The following is a 23637-nucleotide window of genomic DNA, read 5'->3' on the forward strand; positions in this document are numbered from 1 at the left end:
GACATGGCCGCTGCCCCCTGACGTGCCTCCTTGGACGCCTCCATGCACGCCCACCCTGGTGCCGCGTGGGCGCAGGAGCTGACAGACATCCCCCTCTCTGTCACCAACGTAATTTTTATTGCAGGACGGTGGCGGGGGCAGGTGACGGGCTCCCTCCGGGCCCCACCAGCCCCACCAGCCTCTCGCTGGCCTCCCAGAGCGCCTGGGCCAGCCGGTCGTCCCGTGCTGCCGGCCACGGCTCCTGCGGGCGGCAGTTGGCAAAGTAGCGGCCACTGAAGCGCTCGAGGCCGTGGTGCGTGGCGCAGTGCAGGGACGTCTGGGCGCCCTCGGACGCATCCAGGAAGAAGAGCCAGGCCAGCGGCTGGAAAAGTGGCTTCAGCCACAGCGGCATGTGGCGGAACAGCTCCGTGTTGACGAACCCTGGGGTGAGGGGAAACGGCCGTGTCGCACCCCCTGGCCTGGCCTAGCAGGGCCGGTGGTGTCGGGGTCAGTGGTGCACGGTGCTCCGTGCAAGAGTGCACCAAGGGGTGCACCATGCACAGGGACACTGTGCCAAGAGATGCTCCCGGCAAAGGGACACACTGTGCAGAGGCATGTTTTGTGCCAACAGCACATTGTGCAAAAGTGCACCATGCAAACAGATGCAACGTGCCGAGGAATACTCGTGCAAAGGGATGTTTTGTGCAAGGGGTGCACTGTGCAAAAAGTGCATCATGCAAAGCGACACTGTGCAACAGTGCACCCTGTGAACAGATACTCCATGCAAAGGGAGTCACCATGCAAAGGACGCTCTGTGCAGCGGGATACTGCACATGCAGGAATTCTCCGTGCAAAGTCCGCACCGTACAAAAAGTGCACCATGCAAAGGCAGCCCTGTGCACACTGCTGCTCCCTGCAAAGCACGCACCGTGCAGACAACGCCCTGCACAATGGGACACCCAGTGCAAAGAACACCCCATGCAAACGCTGACGGTAAGCCAAGTCCCTACCTGGGTGCACGGCGTAGCATGTCACCTGGGTGCCCTGCAGGCGCGTGGCCAGCTCGCGGGCATGCAGCACGTTTGCCAACTTGCTGTCGCAGTAGTCCTGGAAGGTGGAGAGCAGCCCGGGGGGGGCACGGCCCAGGGTGTCGAGGCGCAGGCGGCCAGCACAGTGGGCGCGGGAGGCGACGATGACCACACGGCTGGGCGCGCAGCTCTGCAGCCGCTCCAGCAGCAGCTGGGTGAGCAGGAAATGGCCCAGGTGGTTCACCTGGAAGGGGAGGCTGAAGCCGTCCTCCGTCGTGCCCCCGGCGCTCACGCCTGCAAAGGAAGCCATGGCAGCCCACGGTGGGGGTGCGGGGGGGCCGGGGGGCCCGGCACTCACCGGCGTTGTTGATGAGGAGGTGCAGGTGAGGCTCCTGACGCAGGAAGGTGCTGGCAAAGGCTCGCACTGAGCGCAGGCTGGCCAGGTCCAGCTGCATGAAGCGCACCTCCTCGTTCCCTGTCTCCTGTGGGTACACACAGCCTGGGGCAGGGTCGGGGGGGCACCCTGCCCGGGAGGAGGGTACCCTGCCCGGAAGGGGGGCACCCTGCCCAGGATCGGGTACCCTGCCCAGGATGGGGGCACCTTGCCCGGGATGGGGCACTCTCTCTGGGATGATGGGGGTACGCTGCCTGGGGTGGGGGCTGCAGGGTGCTGGGGGGTGGGTGGGTGCCCAATGCCAAGGCTGGAGGTGCCCACACTGCGGGTGTCTGGAATGCTTGGGAGTGTCCCGTGGGGCTTTCTTGGGGGTGCCCAGGTGTGTCCTGGGGGTGCCCAGGGATGTCCCATGGGGGTGAGTGTCTCGGGGTGCCCCTGGGGTAGTTGGGGGGTCCCATGGGGGCGCCCGTGTGATGCCCAGGGATGTCCCATGGGGGTGGGTGTCTCGGGGTGCCCCCGCCGTGTCCAGGGACACCCCAGGGCAGCGCTGGGGGACCCCCAAGGGTGCCTGCCGCCCCCCACGGGACGGCCCGGGGGGTGTGCGGGATGCCGGTGCCGCGGCCCTCACCGTGCGGATGCGGCGGGCGGCCGCCTCCCCCCGCGAGGCGCTGCGGGCCGCCAGGACGACTCGGGCCCCGCCGCGGGCCAGCTCCAGCGCCGTGGCTGCGCCGATGCCGCCGCTTCCCCCTGCGGAGCGGAGCCGTGAGCGGCGGGGCCGGGCCGGGGCGGTCCCGGAGCCGCGGGGTCCCTGCCCGGCGCTCACCGGTAACGATGGCGGTGCGGCCGCGCAGCGCGGGGGGGGCGCGGGGCGGCGGGGCGCGGCGCAGCCCGTGGCGGAGCAGCGTGTACAGCGCCAGCAGCAGCCCGGCGCCCAGCAGCGCCCACCCCATCCCGCCACCGCCCCGGGCCGCCCCGGCAGCCGGCACCCCCCGCTCCGCGCCGCGGGAGGCTGGACGGGGCCGCACCGCGCTGCTCCTTGCGCAACCGGAGCGCGGGGCGGGCGGGGGCGGTGCGGCCGCCACCGGGGCAGCGGGGCGGGGGGGCGGGCACGGGGCGGCGCTGGCTCCGGACCCCGAGCCGCGACCTGCCCCCCTGGGTGCTGCCTGCCCTCCCCGGCTGCTGATTGCCCCCCCCTCCCCCCAGCTGCCACCTGCCCCCCCCGGCTGCCGATTGCTCCCCCCCCGGACTGCAACCTGCCTGACTCCCAGACTCAACCTGTCCCCGTGCCCCCCCCCCCGCAGCTGCTGCCTGCTCCGGGCTGCAACCTGCCCCCCGAATACAACCTGCCCCCGGAATACAACCTGCCCCCCCTTGCAGCCTACCTCCCACCTGTAACTTGCTCCCGAACCGCAGCCTGCCCCCCCCTTGTCCCCAGCACGCTGCCCTAAGGGAGAGGGTGGGGGTGCACACGGGTGCCCCGAGGACCAGACCCCACCTCGCTCACCCAGAGCAGCGGCAGCTGCTCCTGGTTCCTGGAACATTCAAGGTCAGATTAAGGTGAAGAGGTGCCTGCCCTTGCAGGGGTCCTGGACTAGATTTACCTTCCAAGGTCCCTTTTCCAACCCAAACCCTTCTGTGACTCCATCACTTTCCGCCCCTCATCCTCCTCACTCCTGGACATCAGCATCCTCGCACCCTCCCGCATCCCCACGCAGGACACGCTCCATGCGGGCACAGCCCCTTCCCGCAGCACAGGCTCCGCTTCCCCAGAGAGCACATACTCTGGGGATGCTCCAGGTTGTGGTGACAAGAGTTCAGACAGACAGTCGGAAAACAGAATGTGAAGTATTTTTTTTTTATATACAGAATACAGGAAAGTTTCTGTAAAGTCTAAAACGTTACAATTACTATGTACAGTGGAACTAGCTGTTCTGCTGCGGGGAGGTGGCATAGAAACAAAAGAGACAGACAGGTTACGACAAACGATCTGCTACAATAGACAATTTGAGGAACGTCATACCACATGTAGCACTGTACACAGCTTTAAAACATTGAAAAATGCCATCACTGATGTATTTACACAGAATCCAACACTTTTCCTTATTCGAAATAAAAATAGGATGGACACCAGGAAAAGAACTCATTTCTCACTGCCCATAATACACAGTAGCTACTTGTAGTGCAACCATAGCAGGGAGGGATGGGAAAAATAACTGTGGGAAGAAGAGCGCTTCTTTACATTAAATAAAACAATGATATTGTATAGATTTGCTGTATGAAAACTGTATTTCTCTTTTAATATAAAACTATTGTCACTGGCACAAAATAGAACAAGTTTCTGATTATTTTACAACTGCATGGGAACTATCTGTCAGAGAGAGTCCTCGAGTCAGACAGCGGTCGCCCCTCGCTCTGACACGTCCTGCTCTCACTGCAGTTTTCCTTTTAAAATGAAATGTATAGTACAAATATATGTGCAAATGCCCCTAAAACTTGAGCAAAAAAGAAAAATTAAAAAAAGTTAAACGTTCTTCATTTCATGCAAACGGCGTGTGAACAGTCTCTGGGCCGACACAAAAAAATCCCACCTCGGTTTGTACATTTTTGCATTGCAAGAGTCTGAGGGCGTTTTCCTTTACTTCAAAGCTCTCTTCCTAAAATTCCTAGGGAACTGAGTTGGACCGCAGCACGGGCATCTGGTGGGGTTTCAGAGAAAGCTTCTCCTCCAAGTCCATGTCTTGTACTAAGGCAGTGTCCCCCTTGGGCTGTTTGGTCGCAAATTCAGTAATGCTGAAAACAAACTGCAGGCAGCCCAGCTTGATGTAACTGCCGTGGTGGAGCAGGGCTGTCCCCTCCCAGCCAGCCCCGCTGCCCCCTATCAAACTGGAGCTGCTGGCTTTGCAGTTACAGGGTTTCCGATGCTGCCCTTGCGCCTGTGAATTCATCACAGCAGCTTCTTCATGCGGCTCCTCTTCCTGTTTTCTGCTTTTATGTCGTTCTAGAAAAGAAAGGAGAAAAAAAAAAAAAACACACATGTAAGATTTGGGCAGGCCAGTGACAGTTTGTTTTCATCAGCAGGGTCTACTGCTGAGGTGCCTCAGGGGTAAGATCCTCCAGCCATGAGGCATTTCAGTCTGCAGGAAGCGGCTGATGAAAGGGAAATGGGAATCTCCCCACTGCCCTGGAAAGATTATCTATTTTGGCAACCAAAACCCCCCCAAAACAGGAGGAAGCTCATCAGGTGGAGAGCAGGAGTAAGCCACGCAGGGATGGGGATGCCTATAGCACAGCCCAGCTCAGCTCCTCACACAACCTGGGAGGGGAGGACACGCGTGGTGAACCCCCTCGGTCCAGCCGGAGCTGGTGTCAGGCAGGGACCCGTGGCGCGGCTCGCAGCAGAGCACGCCGCAGGCTGAGGCACTTCCCAGGCCCACACAGGGAGGTTATAACCCAGGCTGACTCCCGGGGAGAGGCTCCCCCTTTTCCCAGGGGTGCAGAACAAGGGGCACCAAGGAATGGATTTGCACCCGCTCCTGTCCCCCTCCAACAGCTCCCCGGGGCGGTGTGTGGGGCTGGCACCGTCTCAACACTCACTTATCACACTCTGCACTTTGGCAACAATACTGCTGGGAGGAGTGGGTGTCATCTTCTCTGAGAAGTCACACGAATACAGAACATTGTCCACGGTCGTCCCATGCTCACTGTAGTTCAACAGCTCGTAATGTTTCGTATTCTGGAATTAAAAAAAAAAAAAAAAGAAAAGAAAAAAAAAAAGAAGAGGTGGGAATTGAGACACCAAGTCAGAAGGGCTTCTGCTCACATACCCCTTTTTTGGAGCACAACCCCTCTGTGTTGATGGTTAAATAACAGCAATTAAAATATCCCCCGGCTTCACAGACCACCAGCCTGACCCTTGTGCATGGCTCACGCTCACAGAACAGATGTCTTTTCAGCGGGAGCTGCTTCCCGGCAGGGAAAGGAGGGCCAAAGCAGCTCCGAAGAGAAGCAGGTTTTACCTACTGCACTTGGACCGACAGATTTTTTGGAAACAGGGATTCAAGCTGATTCTCACAATGGGAGTACACCATTTGAAGAGGCACACTAGACGCAAACTTGGCCCCAGACCTGTACCTAGCAGGGAAGAGATGTGCTTTGGAAAGCAGACACAAGATGGCAAGAGGGATCCCAGCGTGCTGCAGCAGCAGCCAGACAGCGACAGTCTGGGATTTACAGGCCTTGTGCAGATGCTGAAATGCCAGGAGACATTACTGTGACACAGCATCACGCTCCACTGAGCTTTGCAGAGGATGCTGAGAAAGTGGAAGAGATTTCAGGTTAGCTCATAGGAATCATCTGAAGGCTGGAGACCTTGTCCCCCAGGGACTTACAAAGCCTTAATCAAGTTACAAAAACTCCCTGTGCACCGGGGAGTGAAGTTTTCAAGTATCCTGCAGAGACCAAGGCCAAGTGTGAGCTGCCAACGGGCAGAAGCAGCAGAGTTAAGGAAGGGGAATTCTCCCTCCAGAGCAGCCACAGCCATAGGAGGCCTGCTGGAGCATGGAAGTTCAGTGCCTAGAGCCTGATTTAGGACTGACCACTGTGAGGAGATGCTTCAACACAGATTTAAGGTCTGGATCCCATTACAGAGTGTGTTCTGTAGCTTGTAGTGCACTGGAGGAATGGCTAAAGCTGGCTGTGGGTTAATCCTGGATCCTGCTCAGTAGCTCGTCGACAAATGGTGAAATAAAAGATTTTGTCTTGCTTCAAAGACTGCTCCCATGCTAAGAGACATCTCCAGTGGCGCTTTTATTGGCAGACCCGCCAACCTATTTACTTCCAAGAACAGACTAATCTCTGGACTGTAGTTAAGGAGCAAATGTAGACCTCTGTTTATGCTGAGAGCTTAACTGAAATTTTAGTTAAATAATTTATATACAGAGTACTGCAAATGGCACAAACACTTTGCACCACCATCACACCTGAGAGCAAGAGACTCTGAGCAGTTCCTTGTTTTGTGCCAGCTGAGGTTTGATGTTGACAGGTAAAATTTTGCTTTTATTAGCAACGCAGCTGGATCAAAAAGTATCTAACAGTTTCTATGACTTTTTCATTCCCTAGACACCAGCAGTGACAGTGCTTACTTGTGGTCAGTCTTTGTCCACAAGCAGTTAGCTCAGAGAAATCAAGCTGGCAGAGCTCTGTGCTTCAGAAAAGGGTTTGACAGAAAACGCTGACGCAGCCTTCACTGGAGTGAAACCATTCACAGCCCTGGCTCTTACTTTGTAGTCCACAAAGGAGTGCCACACAAAGACAACCTGCTGCCTGCATCTCCAGTTCCCACTGCCATGCATGCCAAATAATAAAAATTAAAAGAAAAACCACCACTCAAGCACTCACCTCATCGTAGAATATGCAGGCATGTTTGCCAGACACATAGTTACAGTGACCATAGCTTGTAAGGCACACATCCATATCAGCTCCTGTCAATCAGGAGGACAAAACAAGCTCAGTTCATTTCAGAAAGAAAAAAACCCAAAACTGTCAGGCAGCAGAGAACAACAGACAGAATTAAACTTCAATTAGCAAAACAACAGGGGAGCAACTGCCTTTGTCCGTGCTCCCAGGACTGCATGAATAATGCTGCGATAAGCCACCGAACAAAGTTTCAGTGGGGGAAGGGAAGGCTAGCAGGCAGCTCCATGAAGGTTGAAGAGCATTTCACAGTTACTGGGTCCACCCAGAACGCCAGAAGAATCTAAGCAGAAAGAAATGAAGCCTGCAAGCAATTTCTTCTAAGTCTTCTCTCCATCAGTCAGGCATTAGGTCTCCAGCGCAGCCATTCTGCTAATTTTGATGCCAGCCAGGTTACAAAGGTGCAACCCCACGAAGATTCAAATCGACTGGGAACTTCCACATTTCTTGGTAGTGAAGAATCCCAGTACCCGTGGCCACAATGGGTCCGTTTTCTTTGACACCCACTTGGCAAACACTTCAGGAGGGCCAGGGAGAACCACCCTGATTCTGAAAGGTCAGGGCAGTAAACAGCTACTCACCTGTCCCTATGTAGAGGGTTCGATAGCACATATTGACTGCACCCCCTAAGCCCATCAGAGGATAGAACACCGCCCGGGCTTGCACTTCCTTTCTTTGCGCTGCAAGATAAAAAGAAATTACTTGAACAACGTTATCAGCTACAAAGGCTGCTTGACCTCGGTGTCCCCAGCACTAGACTCTCCAGAAATCTAAGATCCTAAGGAGGATGCAGTCAGCTTTGGCCTAAACACCAATTCCCAACCCTCTAGGAATGTTTGTGCACTAAACATCTTTTTGCCAGTCATCAGAGAAAATTGCTCTCTCCAGCAACCCGCACAAGCCATGCAACTGGGGGAACATTAATGCCAAGCGTGCGCAATGGAGCCACACCGAGGAAAACACAAACAGCCTACCACTAGCTTCTTTCTTAATCTTTCCCACTTTGGGTAATCAAAGAGCTGAGTCTTGCTGTCAAAGTGCCGCTTAAAAAAAATTGCTGCTGGTGAATGTCACCAACTTAACAGCTGCGATTTCACTTCTAGTGAAGCTGCAGGAAAAACACACAGCTTGAACAGGGCCTGCCCAGGAAGCAGCCCAGCTCCCAGGGCAGGATGATTTACCGAGTGGCTCCTCTCCCCTCAGGCTGGTCCCTACGGCACACTCAGAAATGGCTGGTCCAGGGCTGAGCTTCCAGAGCAGCTCCCTGGCAGCCAAGTTCAAATCACATATTCTCACATGCCTACATCAACTGGGCAGAAAATCATCTTCTGTGGAAGAGATACCAGACTCTGGTGGACCGTACAGACCTAGCAGGATTTTGGCAGCTGTCTTTTGGAGGTAAGCCCCTTCTACGCACAGAATTTGGGCCTCTCCTAACACCAAATGTGCGTGACAGCTTTACACCAAGAGTGTGAAATCAAAGAACACAAGGATTATGACAGGTTGTTTGGAGAGCTACCTATGGCAAGAGCATTGGCCACACTGAGTGGCATTACTGGACGTGCAGCAAGCAGCGCAGCTGTTATCTGCAGGTTCCCACCTCTGCCGGCTGCCTGGCACAACCCTCTCAGCCGTCTGGCTCTGCTGGCTCAGCTGGGCTCACTAAAGGCTTTGGATCTAATATTTCATCAGCGATGCTAAACAGTCAGCTGGATGCATCGCTCCTGCCCAAAAAGGGTGATGGGTTAAGAGAGCATCAATCTGCCTTTTGAAAGGCAGACTGCTGAAGAATTTCCAGAACTCATCTGTTCAACGAGCAGCACAGGAACGCAGCTCATATCACAGCCTGGTGCTGTGTACTACAGCAGCGTTCAAAAGAAGATTGACAAAGCATTTAGAGAATGCTGTGGCGCAGCGGCAAGCGGGCAGGCAAGCACAGAGTTTCAGAAGGTTACTGACTGCTAGCAGACTTCTAAAGATCTTGTCTTGGATATTTACCCCCAGGCCTAGCAGAGGGGGAACAGACAACTGCTTCCACAACAAGGCTGGCCACTTAGTGCTTGAAAGCCAATTAAACTGACTGGCTGCATGCAGACGAACACGAAGCCACGTTCATCTTGCAGCTTTAGGTGTTAGCACACCAATACCAGTGACCATAAACAAAGCCAATGCTGAACTCGGGAGATTTCCAACAGAAGCACAAGTTGGTTTCCCCTATTTGCATTAGTTGCATTTAGTGTTTCAGCTTGACAGGGACATTATTATGACCAGGCAATGACAACGTTACACATTTATTCTGTGCCCCAGTTTCTCCTGTTCAAGTGCTTGTCTCACAAGCAACTTCTCCAGAAGGAGAGAGCAGGAATTCACATATTTCTCTTGCCTGTCTCAAAGGTGAGGACAAAAAACCCAAACCCCACAAAAACAGGTGAACCTTCCCATCTCTTGCTAATTCTAAGATGAATAAACCACAATTTTATTAAAGATCTCCAGCGGAAAACCAGAAGATACTGAGGGATACTAGAGGAACCTGAAGGAGTTTCTGGCCAGTGGATATCCAGAGCAGGGGAATAAGAGGAAAGAAACATGAAAGGCAGCATCAGACAGATACCAGAAGAAAAGGGAGATCTCCTTCAATGAATAGGCAAGGGAGTGCCCAAAAGCTACACCTTAACATAAACCAACTATTCTAGGGCTGTTCTTACCTTCAATGTGGTTTCCCACAGGAGATTGCTGATGGGAACTGACACTGCTCGCTAGAGACTGAGCTTTGGAAGGGAAGAGCTGATGTATTCTCTGCAAGGCCAGAAACTTGATCAGCTGCTCATCCAGCATATTTATCTCAATCTCTGTCAATAAACAAAAAGCAATTAGTAAGGTATTCATGGAAAAGGTGTAGTCTGAGCTGCAGGGGATTTAACTGTCCCACTTTCAAACTTGCCATCTGCTTCAACAGCAAAGACTTGACAAATTTTGCAATACCAGGAACCTTACATATAGGTGATCTATTACTTCATATGCTCTCCTGTAAGCAGTGTGTGAGGAGAGTGCCAGCAACGGCCAGAGCTACAGCTGAGGCAGCAAGCAGAAGTTTAGGGGAACAAAGACTGATACAAATTGAAGATCTGCTCTTTTGGCTCAGAATCAACAGGCCTGCAGAGGTGGACATTGCCACCGCGCCCCTCTGGGCAGCAGGCTGGCTCTTGTGAAGCTCCATCACCTAGTTAGAAAGTCTAGCCCTACACTACAGAGGAAAGCTGTAACCATCTCTTTGAAGCTGCTACAGGCTCAGTCTTAAGTCACACGCTTTCGCAGTGGGGTCAATTAAACCAAACAGGGCAATTCAGACAATTTATTAACGAGCTTTAAAACTGATCTGTTGCCGATAGCTTTGAAGTATTTATGTTTGTAAAGCCCTGCAGAGGTCTGCTTTCTGGCAGCAAGGGGGCTGGCTAACCTCTTCTTCCAAGAGCTTTCTCCACACCAACTACAGCTAAAACAGCTGGCAGAAGAAGCAGAGCTGTAACAGCCTTTCCTGAGAGCAGAGAAGTCATCTGGGCAGGCTGAGCAGTCAGGGTTCACCCAAAAAAGAGGGTCACACACTGGCAATGCCAGAAAGGCTGTCTGTCAAATGTAGAAGTCTTTGGCAACAGCCTCAGTACACCATGGATGATTGCTGCTCAGCAATCTCCTCCTCCTGAAGTCACTCCACTAAGGTTTGGCATTGCTTGCCAAGTGCAATAAAAGGAAAATAAAAAACGGGCCAGTCCAGGAGAAGACTGACAGAAGCAGAAATAAATTAGAAAATTAACTGACCCGTTAGAGCATCACCACTCAGGTGACTGCTTGACTACAAGATCTATTGTTGCTGGCCTTTATGCCCATCGGGAACAGCTCTGGATTGCAGCTAGCACCACAACATGGCAGGACTGCAGGTTTCTGCATGTGATTCCACCTGGAAAGCAGCCTGTGCAATAGCTTTGTGATCATTCCCCAGAAAAGCTTCAGGCAGAAACACTTCATTGGCCTTGCTGCCTTGGCAACACCACAAGTAGGGAAGCACGTGACATATTTAAGGTAATGTATACCCAGCCCCACCCTCACCTGACTGCAACCCTTCCTTTATCTCTGAACTTCTCCTGAAGCAGAGACAGAACGCTGGAGGGAAGCAAACAGACAGGGCTAGTAGAGACTGATAATGAACGAAATACTCACCGCCATCCACAAATGCTTTCAGGGAACTGGTGAGGTCCAACATAGCTGCGGAGTTTGAAGTGAGTGATGAGGGTAGAGTTAAAGCGCTTCCTATGGATAAGGTGCTGGGACTGACCTTACCATCTACAGAGAAAGATGGTGCAGAGAAGATATGTCACTGTGACGTTCGCAAGACATGCACCCAGCCTTCAGGCTGCACTTCACTTACAAGCTGCTCAGAATGACTAATTTTGCTCACAGGCACGTATTTGAAAAAGGCCTGAATTAGAGGCCATTAGCTTTCTCCTGCTCACAGAAGGACTACTGTGTGCCTCCAGCACAGAGCCAACTGCTTCTGCCTCTCTCCTCCAGTTGTCAGAGGAATTCTAGACCTAAACATTTAAGCTCCTACTCCCTGTTTGAAGCAGCAGCAACGACAGACTGTAAGTGATGTCCTACAGAGACGGGAAAGATGAGCACCAAGTCCCCAGGAGCTTCAGGAACTTACTGAAGCTATACACACTTGCCAAGTTGCTTGTCTAGGTCTGAACATGCATTAAAAGTACAACTGGCCCATTTTTATTTCTGCATGATTATCCTGTCTAGGGTGTACTTCACTGTCCAGTAAGAATGTGACAGTCATAAGCAGATTTTATTATTTACAAAGTAAAATCCTACTGCTTTGGCAGTGACTATGCAGCTAAAAGAGGCAATAGCAACTGCCAGAAAACAAAATCCCTTTAATGCATTGTGATACCAGATCTTCCTGAGTCGGTTTGCTTGGTAGAACCATTATAAGCCTGAAATTTATGGCAAAAAAAAAAAAAAAAGTAATGAACAATTTGTATTTTTGTACTCAGCAACCATAATTTAATATTTGTTATAAATATATATACACATCATGTTAGATAGAGAATCTAAACATTTACACCTTTCCCAAGACACCACACCAAAATAATGTTTTAACCTGCATTTTGTAGAATGCAAGTGCTTTGCACCAAAAGCAATTATTTAACATCTTAAGTAACTGCAAAATTACATAGGTTTGTAGTGCTCTTCAAACCACAAGCAGTAAGTTTCCTATAGCATGGTCTCATTTCTCCTACCAAAACTTCTCCCAGTCTTGCATTTCTAAGCAGGGCATGGTCAAACCGGAAGCATCAGAGTAACCAAGTTTTTTCAGCAATAAGCAAGGAAGCCAAGTACTCTGGGGACTGCTTCCAAACACGAGGAAAAGCTCACAAGTTACTCATTAAGGAATTTGAAAAAGAGTAATAGAGATGTTGCCTCTGTTGCTTGCAATCACCAGATTAGAGTCACTCCACGCAAGCTTGCCACTGAGCAGCTAGGAACGGCGAGAGGTGACAGCTCCATCGCATGCTTTTCAGCGACTGCCTCAACCCAACATGCACAAAGGGTTTGCTAGCTGGAGTGCTGAGCTGGTGTGGGGAGAAGCAAGAGAAGGAGAATGTTTCAAAGTGAAAGCTTCTTCTAGCAAAATTTGAGTTATGGGCAGCTACTCTGACTTCAGCACCTATCAACACCTTTGACTTGATGTTTTTAAAATGCATGTACCTATTCTTTGGTGGAACAGCAAGGGTCTTGGGTTCAACTCAGGACAGAGATGGTATATGCAAGTCGGTGACTACCCTGTATTAACACACTAGCAGATACTAGAGACAGCTTCCCAAGTCTGCATTTCTCTAACACCAAGGCTACGCAGCCGAAAACTTCAAACACATCTGTACTAGGGGACACAACCATCACCACAACAGTTACTGTGCATGGAGATCACCAGATCACGTATCAGACAGCTGCTCTTGTCAGGAGGACTATCTTGCAACCAAACTAGTGCTTTAAAGCAAACTGGTAGGTTTACAGCAGCATCGGAGAGGCCAGTTGTTGAACAGCGAGACGGCAGCCAACCGATTTAAAAACTACTGCTGCTTTCCAGAATAAACCTGATCTACTATCCCACTTCTCAGCACGGAGTTGCCCTCTCAGATATATGCAGCCCCCAAAATCCATCCTGTGGTTCCCATGAAGGGACCCAAGACAGAAGAGACCTGAGAAACTTCTCCCGGCTCTCCACAGAAAGCCCAATCCCAGTTAAACTATAAAAAAAGCTTTATTATTAGAGCCTTGAGGTTCCGAATAACACTAGGCCTGAACACTTTCTCAGCCCTGGGGCCAAGATCAGCCGTTCAGCACGTACCTGAAGGTGGTGCTGGTGAACAGAATCTGTTTGTGGATCCAACAGCAGAGATGCCATCTCCTGCAGCCTGCGGAGGGGTGAGAGCCCTGGTGGCAGTCAGAGGGGAGCCCACAGACCGCAGATCTGCCGTCAGCGGCGGTCCTATCTGTGTCTGCACATTCTTTCTTTGCAAAGTGCTGGTGGTCTCCAGGCTGGCACAGGAGCTCGATATGGATGTAGGCATACTTGTGACGGGCACAGAACCCCTTTGTGCACAAGAAACAGGTCCTGCTACGTTTTCCGTTTTGACAATGGTTCCAATGGTGTGATTCAGAAGTCCACAACTCGCTGGGGGTGTGAGGGGCCGAGGCCACGTTTGCCGATGAGACAAAACAGGTATTGTGTTACCAGATCCGATTAGCCTCTGGGAGTCACTCAACTGTGCTGAAGATTCGGACGAAACGCTGTAGAAATGAGGACCGTTTACTTTAATGTCAGAGGCTGTCGGCCCGTTCGAAGTCCCACAAGAAGACACCTTCTTGGATTTATCTATACAAGAGCTGCAGTTGACATCTTCCTGTGACAAAGTCTGCTGGGGTTGCGAGGAGCTCAAGGAATTCTGGGTGGTAATCCCTGAGGTGCAGGATGACATGGAATAGAGGGAAGGTGTGGGTGCCTTGTCAGCTGCCTGGTAAGGGTTGGCGAGTGAGCCATCTGCCACAATAACAGGCTTAATATCAGCCTTCTCTGTTTGTTCAGAGTCCCAAAGCGAAGTCATCTGCTTAGCAGATAAATGTTTCAATATGCTGCACTGGAGCGCAACAACACTACAGAGCCACTGGGAGGAAGAAAAAAGCGCAGGTTAGCTCCACAGGCAGACAGTGCTCCAAACCTCAACAGTTACTCCATCATTCAGCCAGCCTGAAGAAATTCAGCTGCCTCACTGTGCTGCTGACCGCTCAGATGCAGCCTGGAACTACAGCATCTGCTCTGATGCTCATCTAGAATCAGGAGAAAATTTTGTCCAGAGGTACAAAAGCACAACCAAAATTATGTACTATTTATCTCCATGCCAGGGACAGTACACATGGGAGCAGAGGTTAAAGGAGAAGGGAGCAGACACACTTCCTCACCCCCAAACTCCTCCTCCTCTTCACTTATTAAGCGTTGTTACTCTTCAGCTAGTTACAAACACGTCTTTCACTAATACGGGCTTCTATCCAAACACAATCCTTCAACTTACTCTGTAGCATGCTGGAAAGAAATGCTGATCTACATCACACTACAGGGAGCCGCCTGCCAAAGCTGGGGTGGAGAGCACCTTTCCCTTTACACAAGGTAGAGGAAGACCAGAAGATTTATTGCAAGTTTTAAGCTCCACGGTGAATGTGCACCTGCCACACAGAAGAACCCCGCCTGAGCTAACAGGAGGACTCAACTACACCACTGATTGCAAAGCAACATGCCTTCGCATCGTGGGATCTGGCAAGAAGTTTCATACAAGATTTAAACACTCCTTTGACCTTGATTTAAAAGCCAAAATCTATCAGCAATAAAAAGTAGCCCAGAAATGTGACGTGAACATACAAATAAACGTGTCAGAGAGCAGCCTTACATAATCAAAGTGGAAAGTACTTTCCCCTCAGCCAGGAAATAAAGATGACATCTAGACAGAAAGCCCTCGACTCCACTCTTAAGGCCAGAAGACTATTTCACCACTTCCCTGAAGTGTCAAATGAGGAGTTTTACATTTCACCTGGAAAGCCAAAATGAAGTTTTAATGGGCAAGGGTGTCAGAGACAAGACAAGCTATCACCTTCAGACATGATTTTGAGACTGGTTTCCTAGACAACTGCTCTGATCATGACTGAAATGGAAGAGGATCTTTGCACCAAAGCAACTACAGACACAGAGTCCAAGCATTTGACTTCATTTACCTCCTGTTGTTCTGTCTGGCTGGCTAAGTGCTCAGTGTTCAAAAGGTGCTTCTGCAAGGGTTCCTCAGGGATCCCGTTACAGATCAGCTCGCCATCTCTAATTGCTGCAGGCGCAAGTAACGGGGGTGGAAGCCGGTATTGGGACTTTATAGCTTCAGGAACCTACATTGTGGAGAAAGAAGATCACACATGAGAACAATTGAGACTCAAGAATGACTAGTTAAAAGTGCCTAACCAGCACAATGCTTTGCGTTTGCTGCTTTCTGACCCAAAGGAGCCCTGCACAATACATCAGAAGTTTTGAGGACTAAGTACTTTCAATTGATGCAGCCACAGTGAAATTAATAGGCTTTATTCCCTTAGGTCAGGCATGACTTCAGCACAACGTGGTGGCTACAGTGTAAGACAAGTCATAAAAAAAGGCCAAATAAGAAGGGAAACCTGTATGGCATTTTTCAGGCATTCTGGCAGCAAACACTCTGCAGGGTTTAACACAGCAGCCCCAACTCTGACTGTAGGGCCACCTTCCAGAAGTTGTGTTGTACTTTCTATGCTTGTGCTGGATTTAAAGGCTTATGTGTAAATAGCTGAGCCTTAGGGTTGGTGGAAAAAGAGCTCCTTAAATCCTACATGTAGTGAAAAGTAACTGCTGACTCCCAGACCTCTCACCAACATGTTCATTCAGACCCCACCCTCTTCCTCCTGCCCCAAGAGGCCACCTCTACTGGGCGTGCTGGTGTCCCTTCCAAACTAGAATGCATACGCGGGGATTTTCACCAACACCTACTTGTTTCCACTTACCTTCAAACCTTTTCTCTTTACTGATTGAAGAACTCTGCGATTCGGTGGATGTTTCTTATGGATTCGGTTTAAGAAATCCACTTTGACAACATGTTGAGATATCGTGTCCTGGAACCGGTCAAATACTCGGCACCGATTACTCAGGGTCAAGTTCTTCTGGTTCAGCTGGGTGATCAGATAATGCCACAGGAGTTAGGGATCTGCGGGTCACTCTAATGTACCCTAAGACTTTCATTACGCCTCGTAGCACTGGCAGTACAGCACCAGCTCAGCTTTAGACTATTTGTTTCCTGCAGCACTAACCATTTCTGTTAAAGGGCACATTGCTGGAGATGAATACAAAAGCACTTAGAGGCCTACTAAGCAGCATCAATGCTCTCAGAAGCAGTTTGTCTGGGCGCAAGCCCTTTGTTTCAGCCCCCTGTTTCCTGAGTATTTAAGTCTCAAGCACACTGCTTTTCCACAAATGAAAACTCCCTCTTGGAATGAAAGTTTTTTGGGTTAAGCATGCAAAGGATTACTTCCCCTATTTGTAGCACTGTGCTGCTTTGTGTCACAGTTCTGGAAGCTCATCTAGATCTTAAGGAGTCCAGTCTGAAAACTAGACAAGCTGTCAGTGAGCCACAATCTGAGCTGTCAGCTTCAGTTACAGGAAGGAGTTCCCCCATCTTTATATTTTATTGCAGATAGCAGCATCATATTCCTTTGGAGAGTGCGTTGCTTGCAGCAGGAGCTTTACAAGCGTTACGGGGAGCAATAAGAGCTCAGAAGCTGTTTTACATTTGTTGTACTTTGTCCTTTAATGGACCTGCCAGGTTCCACTCCAGCATCCGGTTACCATACTGCAATCATAGTCCTGCTTACCACCACGTGTTCTATGTGATTTGGGCACATCCATCTACCCAGAGGCATGGCAGTAAGCGGTGGCTCCAGACAATCCATGTGGAACAGGAGTGGGCAATAATCACACTGAATTAGAGGTGCCACTCTGCAACTCCTGCAAAGAGAGTGCCATATCTTATTTCCCATACAGAATAGAGTATACACTGAACACGCAAGCAAGCTCAACTAACCACTTCAGGTTATCTATCCCCACCAGTTCCCCCTACGCTATGTTACTTCCATCTAAAATTAGGCTTCCAAGTTGTAACGACCTATACGGACCTTCTGCAAGACCCACTCAAGGCAGAAGGACTTGCCCATGCACGTGAGGCTTCCTTACTACAAAAGAGGTCCTCTGGCAGGAGGAGATGCTGTTGCTGGAAAGCTGTAAGTACCTGGCAGATTCATATAAGCAACTTTTCAAGTTGACCTCGTACATTAGTTCTGCATTGCTTCATTCAGAGATTGAAATTCAGCAAAAAATTCAGAGATCAAAAGGAAATCTCAGATTTAGGTTATTAAAATTTTCCTCAGGTGAATCGTGCATTGTGAAGTTGGGACATTTACTTCAACCAGATGTTCTCGGAACAAATCTCAAACTCCAGAAAGCTACTACAGCTGATTCCCCAGGCTTTAAAGAAGTCTTCACTCTATGGCAAAGTCATCAGGTATTCTCTACAAAAGCCCACCTGAGTCTCCACTCCACTTCCAGAAACTCACTCTGACTGGGTTCCTGAAATAAAGTCTTCCGTTTTCACTGACATTTCAAATAGGGATTTATCTATGCATTTTTTTTATTTAGTTATAAAAAACAGCAGTATTTTTTTACTGGTTTTCAAATTTACTATTTCACCACAATATTCCTATTTGCCTTGGGCTTATATCCCTCTCAGTAGATTTCTATTTCCTAAAGGTCACCTCCTTGCATACTTCCTTTACAAACCATAAACAAATATCTCCATTTACTAAACCCATTTTAGTAGAAAAATACTGAAGACAAGATGGCTCACTCTCTTCAGGCGACATTTTAAAACCCTTCACAGCCATGCAGAAGCCACACCTACACTTGCCATGGTTAAACATCTGTTACGTAGCAAAGATGATCGTTCCCCCATTTGTTTAGAGGGCTGCAAGCAGGTAAAGAAGGTCAATGGGAAAGGGAACAGGTCATCTACTTTCTCCAGTAAGAACTTTGCTCCGGTGAAGGGTGCAGCTACACCAAATAACTTCCCTGGAAGAGTCAAGTACCTGTTGCATGTGAAGCAGACTTTCACCGGCAAGGGAACCAAACCATTGTGGTCTAACTCGTGTTGTGCTTTCTTGACATTCTTTCCTGTGGTTTCTTCCTTTCTCCTCCTCTTACTAGTACCTGAAAGTAAATTTTAAAAGACTTTGGGTTACCCACACAGAGATTTTCTTTCTATTAGATACACATAATCACCCCAGAGCGAGGCAAGCAGAAAAGGCAAAGAGAGCTGCTTAAAGAACCCTTATCAACCACTAAATCTAGCCTTAACTGAGACAGAGACTGTCTTTGGAAGCAGGTATATTTGATACTTAATAGTTTCAGTGACATCCTATACATTAAGTCACTGGTTTGTTACTAATTATTACCATAAATCAAAATCAGGTATTTTGACCATTGAAATTTTTTTCTTCAGGTTGATGATGCAGAACAAGGTGACAACAGCAAGCATCTACCACAAGTGCTGATGAAGGTGTAGCATGTAGTAGCAGTGTCCCCACAGCTCACAACTGCAAGGCCACCTGCTGTTGGACAGCTGGAGGACAACCAGGGGCACTTCTGTACCCTCTGCTTTCACCAGTGAGCATCACTGGAGCAGCAACTACCAAGGAGCCAGGAGGGAAAAGAGGCAAGATGGCAGCAGGATGCAACTGCAGACATCTTCAGCAACACTAGACAAGCTGGTGCTCACCTGGAAGTGCTGTGGTGCAGGTCAGTTCATTCGGCAGCTGGAACTGCGTTGGGTTCCTTTCCATGGCAGCAGCAATAAGAAGCTCAAAGGGTCGCTTCAGCTGGGGCTGCCCACAGTCCATTTCTGCAATGGCAGAGTCATCATCCACGTCAATTATGTCCTCATCGACATCATTCTGCTCTGAGTTGGGGGTCTCGGTGCTGGCATTGGATGTGGGAGTGCCAGGCCGGCTTGCTCTCCTTTCCAAGATCCTGGCATGCGCATTAGCCCTGATGCTGCTGCTAGACCTGTCCAACAGGTCTGCGTCACTGGTGGGGGAGGTGGTCCTTTTCCCAGATTTGTCCACCAATCCATTTACCTGCCCCAGCTCTTTCTTCTGTTCTCGCTTCTGCACGACATGAATAGGCAGGCTTATCATGGAGGCCACAAAAAAAGCACATCAACCTTGACAAATAAGCAATCGAAGACAAAGAGCATCTGAAAAGACTTGAGCCACTTACAACTTTCCCTGTGAAGTCACTACAGCCTTGACCTAGCAAAAATAATTTGATTGCAGCTAACGTATAGATGACAAAACAGCTGAAGGGAGCCAAGGCATGGGGAAGAAAATGAGCATGTCTCTCCTTTCAGAACAGCCGTATTTTTTGAGTTCAGATCAGGACAACGTTTCACAGCATCTAGCCCTAAATACTTGACAAATACAAAAAAAGTAAACCTCTGTTTACTTTGCTAGTCAACACTGAGAAACTCCACAGTAGACCGTTCATTGTTGATGCAGTCTATTAACCCTGGCAGTGCATCCAAACCCATTATGGAACGAGAAGGTCAGCTTGAGAATACAAGCACAATATACAAACACCACTCTGCTACCTCTTGAACAACAGAAATCTTGAACAAGGTGAGCAGGGAGAACCGCAGCAGAGGAAAACAATACATTGCCATCACCACAAATCCATTTTGCAACAGGAGGGGACGCTGCATGGCCTGGCATGGGCAACTGTGCTCTGCTCCAGTGCCTGACAGCATCGCCAATAGGGATGAACCAATCTACTCCATCACTAAAATGGTCTGCAAAAGGAGCAAAGCATTATCAGACCATCAGAAAAGTTGGCATGTTTTCCTTTTTTCTCTCTATCTCTTATTTTATTATTATTTTCTCAGTTTGCAGCCTTCATTTTTTCTGTTGGCAGATGGCTGAACAGTACTCTGGAAACATAACAATGCAATTGCTTCAGGAACAAAAGGCTGAGCACAGAGTTTTCTCCCAATCTTTTGGGTGTCACTTCAAGGGAACAGTTGCTAGATAGTTTGGTGCAGTTTCTAAACCCTCTGCTACGCAGTCTTACGTAGTCACAGCAGTAAGATGTTTACATTGTGCAAGATAGCTTCCTGGAGAAAGAGCATCAAGGAAAAAAAAGACAAGCCACAATCTTGCCCAATCATCTCCTCCCCATCCTGTTCAACAGCCCAGGAAATCATAACTCAAATAAAGTGATTTCAGCCTCTCCTGACATGCAACTGCTGTGAAGTCACACTTCCAAAAAACACACGTTAACCAGAATCATAGCCCTCATACCAAAGCTGCACTAATGTGACGTCCGTTTCACCTGTAAGGCAGCTCACCTCCTGGAGCATGGGAGCCATCCCCACCCCCTCTGTGCCTCAGCACTCCCTCCTTTCCAGAAGTAGGGGGGGGAAGGAAAACAGATTGAAAGGCAGAGCTTGATGAGAACGAACAAACTCCAGTTTTGGTTTCTAGCAGTGAGATTAACACCAGGAGTCTCATGAAGACCCCTTGGTTTTCTTTAAGCCTGTTCCTAACAAAGCCCTTTGAAAGTGTGAGCACAAAGAGCAACTCTGGTGGTATCTATGTACATGTTAAGGGGAGAGGAAGGTACAAAACACAGGATCCACGTTTCAAATGGACAGTCGGACGGGCAGGGATTGTGTCTGTCATGAGAGGCTTTACCTTGCGGCGTACAGTGCAGCGGTGACACATCCACTCCCCCGGAGGCAGCATTTCCTCGCTGAGCGGAGGGTTGCTGCAAGAGAAATACAAAGCAATGCTTTACTGTTATTTCTGGAAAGCCTCTGCTCACGTACATGCAGCCGGAGTCAGGGTAGTGCTGCAGGTTCCGCTCCTGGGAGCTTCCTCCTTTTCTTTACAGTGACGTTCCCTGGCTTTGCTCCCCCTTGCATCCACTTAGCAGGACACCTCTGAGACGCTAGTCTTCCATGACACCCATCTCATCTCCATGACGCAACATGCTCTGTGGTTTCAGAAGCCATTCTTAGAATGGAATAGCAAAGGCAACTGGAAGATTCCACTGTGTGCAACATGTGTACCTCCCCCCCAAATACCACTGCTTCCTTAAATAACTTGATTACTCTGTGTAAGACTACAATTACCATGCAGCAAGCACAGTCACCTATCTAGGCATTTCTATCCCTTGGATTTGCAGTGTGAGTCCAACTGAACAAGCTGCCGTGAAGTCTACCACTGCTTCCCATGTACTCCGTCCCTGGGCAGACTTAATGGTGGAAACCACTTTCTATCTTAAGTCAACCCAAATACTCTTAGAAGCGTCACCATATACAGCTTGCCTTGGCTATGAAGCACAAGATACATCCTACTCATATGGATCGGCACTTACTATAAAAGCTGTATCACATCGAAATGACATTCTCATTTTGATGCTAGAAATAAACCAAAGCAAATTAGATGAAGGAGTAACGAGGACTATTTTGAGAAACACTTTTCCTCAGCTAAAGGCACAGCAGCATATGTTAGAGGATACACTTTCCTTACAGATCCTACTACTAGCTCAAGTACTTTCCAACACCTCTTTATCATTAAGATTTGTTATTTCAGCAAACTGCTGACTGTTGCAGGAAAAGTGTACATGCTGTCAGAAAAACAGCCAGTTACCATGCAGCGTGGCTTAAGATAATACTTTTAAAAGTTCTGCGTACCGATGCTAGAGACAGCTGCATAGCAAGCCTGCTCTCTTGTGCCAAACACTCAACAGCTAGATGCATTGTTGCAGAGCCTGGAAGCTCCATTTCCCACTCTGTGGGAAACGGGTTACAAGGGAACCAGCTGGGACTGAGCGATTTACAAGGTGATCAAGCACTAGTGAGGCCACACTAGCAAGGAGCTAAGAAGACCAGCCCAAGAAGCCTCACGAGCATGGGCAGCCAGACTGTGGCTCCCTTCATGAGTCTCTTACGCTGTTTACTGCACCTACAGACAAAAATCAAACCAAATCCAAGTTAAGCTTTAAGAAGTCTCCAGCACTGACGAGCTGGAGAAGATAAGAAGCGTATTTCTTGGCCAGCAAGAGCCATGCTTTGCAGCAAAGGGAGAGGCTGTCTTCCTCTAGTATCTTGCTCCTAGCATGGGGAAACGGCACAGGATCCCAGCCTAGGCTCCCAAGCTTGAGCTGTAAAAACAAACACGCTTCCTTTGTTTAAACAGAGTCCCGGCGAGCCTTGCCCCGAGCACGCCAGCGTGCCAACAGAAAGCCTCCGCAGGTACTGCAGCCATCCAGGGTCACCCTAGGGCTTGCAACGCTGTGCCTGGAAGACTGAAGGAAGAACACAGCAAGAACCAAACTGGTAATAACCTCAGCATTTCTGGTGTCAGGCTCCAGGGAATTCAGTAGAGCCAACACATCTGGCAGCCATTTTGAGGAGTGCAGGGTTTCAGAGGCCTCCGTGTTCCAGGCACTCCAGAAACGCAGCGCTCTGCATATATGCACAAACATACCTGCAGCTTATGTTTCTCATTTCCTGGAGGACTTGGATGAACAAGAGATCAGGCTCTAGATGAGAGCACCAAAGCCTCAACTACTGGCTGCTTTACACGAAGCCTCAAATGTTTGGCTGAAGCAGTAACTCCCCTCTCTGCCCTGAACTAAGCTTTTGCTAATAAAAGCGGGGAAGGGGGGGGTAGAAGGAGGATCCTCCCGTGCCTGCTGCAGCGTAAATCCATCCCCAGTTCTAAGGTGGATCCTGCAATAGCTCAGGTTTTACTGATCTCTTAGACCTGCAGCTACAGGGAGTAGAGATTCACCTGGCCCATTCCCCCCTCCCAGCACCCCAGGGAAAAAAAAAAAAACCCCACACACTTTGTTTGTAGTGAATTTTAGCCCTCTCAAGCTACCGATGAGCATGCCTGAACTGCTGGGAACACGTCTGCCCCATTCCAGTGCACGCGCAGCATGCCAGGGATCCACACGCTGCCAGATGCCTCCGGTTATTTGTTTTAACTGTTACCTCAACCTTACGCATTTTACAATGAAACAATTAATACCATGGCGAATCTTGAGAGATGCCTAGAAGAGTCAGAACAGGTTTCTTCTCAAGTGTGTATGTTATAGTCCCATTTGTCACGTTTGAACTATCTGCTCAACAACCAGGAGATCCTACATACACAGTACTCTTAAATGACAGCTTGGAGAAGCATTTTAATGAATGCTGGTATCCAAAGGCCTGTGGAAGGAGGGGAAAGATTAGTTTCAGACCAGCAGCAAGGTTTTAGCGCTCAGACTAGCCTCCTGAGTTGTTTTGCTGGCTGTCTGGGCCTAACTGCTATAGCAAGTGTATTAAAAGACTGATTCTGCTTCTCCTGGTTAATGAACTGTTCATCAAGGCAGCTCGCTGCACTAACAAAGACTGATGAATGCTCTCCTGCGCTGCTGGCCTCTCTGCAAGCAGAGAGCATTTCCTGGGTCTTAGCATAAAGCCAGGGAAGTGCTAAAGAATGCCATTTTAATTGAGTAGTTATGACCACATTCGTCAACCTTTTACTGTAAGC

The 23637-nt window shown here is 49.5% G+C and overlaps 2 protein-coding genes across 2 annotated transcripts in view; both read right to left on the reverse strand.

Moving 5' to 3' along the window:
• Positions 1 to 94: 94 nt before the first annotated feature.
• On the reverse strand, positions 95 to 2468 carry DHRS13 (dehydrogenase/reductase 13). The gene is made up of 5 exons (XM_055717644.1): positions 2225 to 2468; positions 2030 to 2148; positions 1366 to 1489; positions 990 to 1301; positions 95 to 420 (listed from the first exon to the last, which is right to left on the reverse strand). The coding sequence occupies exons 1-5, from the start codon at positions 2349 to 2351 to the stop codon at positions 116 to 118; spliced, it is 987 nt and encodes a 328-aa protein (XP_055573619.1). The 5' UTR covers positions 2352 to 2468; the 3' UTR covers positions 95 to 115.
• Positions 2469 to 3242: 774 nt separating this feature from the next.
• The window catches only part of PHF12 (PHD finger protein 12), a 33024-nt gene continuing 12629 nt past the window's right edge, over positions 3243 to 23637 (reverse strand). Inside the window, exons 3-15 of the mRNA XM_055717632.1 lie at positions 20788 to 20860; positions 18819 to 19206; positions 18130 to 18250; positions 16864 to 16996; positions 16000 to 16164; positions 15199 to 15360; positions 13283 to 14099; positions 11089 to 11211; positions 9579 to 9722; positions 7455 to 7553; positions 6799 to 6881; positions 4996 to 5134; positions 3243 to 4399 (exon numbers count right to left, since the gene is read on the reverse strand). Of these exons, the coding sequence (XP_055573607.1) occupies positions 4065 to 4399; positions 4996 to 5134; positions 6799 to 6881; positions 7455 to 7553; positions 9579 to 9722; positions 11089 to 11211; positions 13283 to 14099; positions 15199 to 15360; positions 16000 to 16164; positions 16864 to 16996; positions 18130 to 18250; positions 18819 to 19206; positions 20788 to 20860 (2782 nt within the window). The 3' untranslated portion in view covers positions 3243 to 4064. The remainder of the gene's footprint in view (positions 4400 to 4995; positions 5135 to 6798; positions 6882 to 7454; positions 7554 to 9578; positions 9723 to 11088; positions 11212 to 13282; positions 14100 to 15198; positions 15361 to 15999; positions 16165 to 16863; positions 16997 to 18129; positions 18251 to 18818; positions 19207 to 20787; positions 20861 to 23637) is intronic.

The sequence above is a fragment of the Falco cherrug genome, chromosome 1 (assembly GCF_023634085.1).
Source record: "Falco cherrug isolate bFalChe1 chromosome 1, bFalChe1.pri, whole genome shotgun sequence".
Lineage (NCBI taxonomy): Eukaryota > Metazoa > Chordata > Aves > Falconiformes > Falconidae > Falco > Falco cherrug.

Coding starts and splice junctions, on each gene's coding strand:
- DHRS13 (XM_055717644.1), bottom strand. CDS start 2,351: ATGGGGTGGGCGCTGCTGGGCGCCGGGCTGCTGCTGGCGCTGTACACG. Junction 1,490..2,029: donor CCGCCCGCCGCATCCGCACG/GTGAGGGCCGCG, acceptor GTGTACCCACAG/GAGACAGGGAACGAGGAGGT. Junction 1,302..1,365: donor CCTCCTCATCAACAACGCCG/GTGAGTGCCGGG, acceptor CTTCCTTTGCAG/GCGTGAGCGCCGGGGGCACG.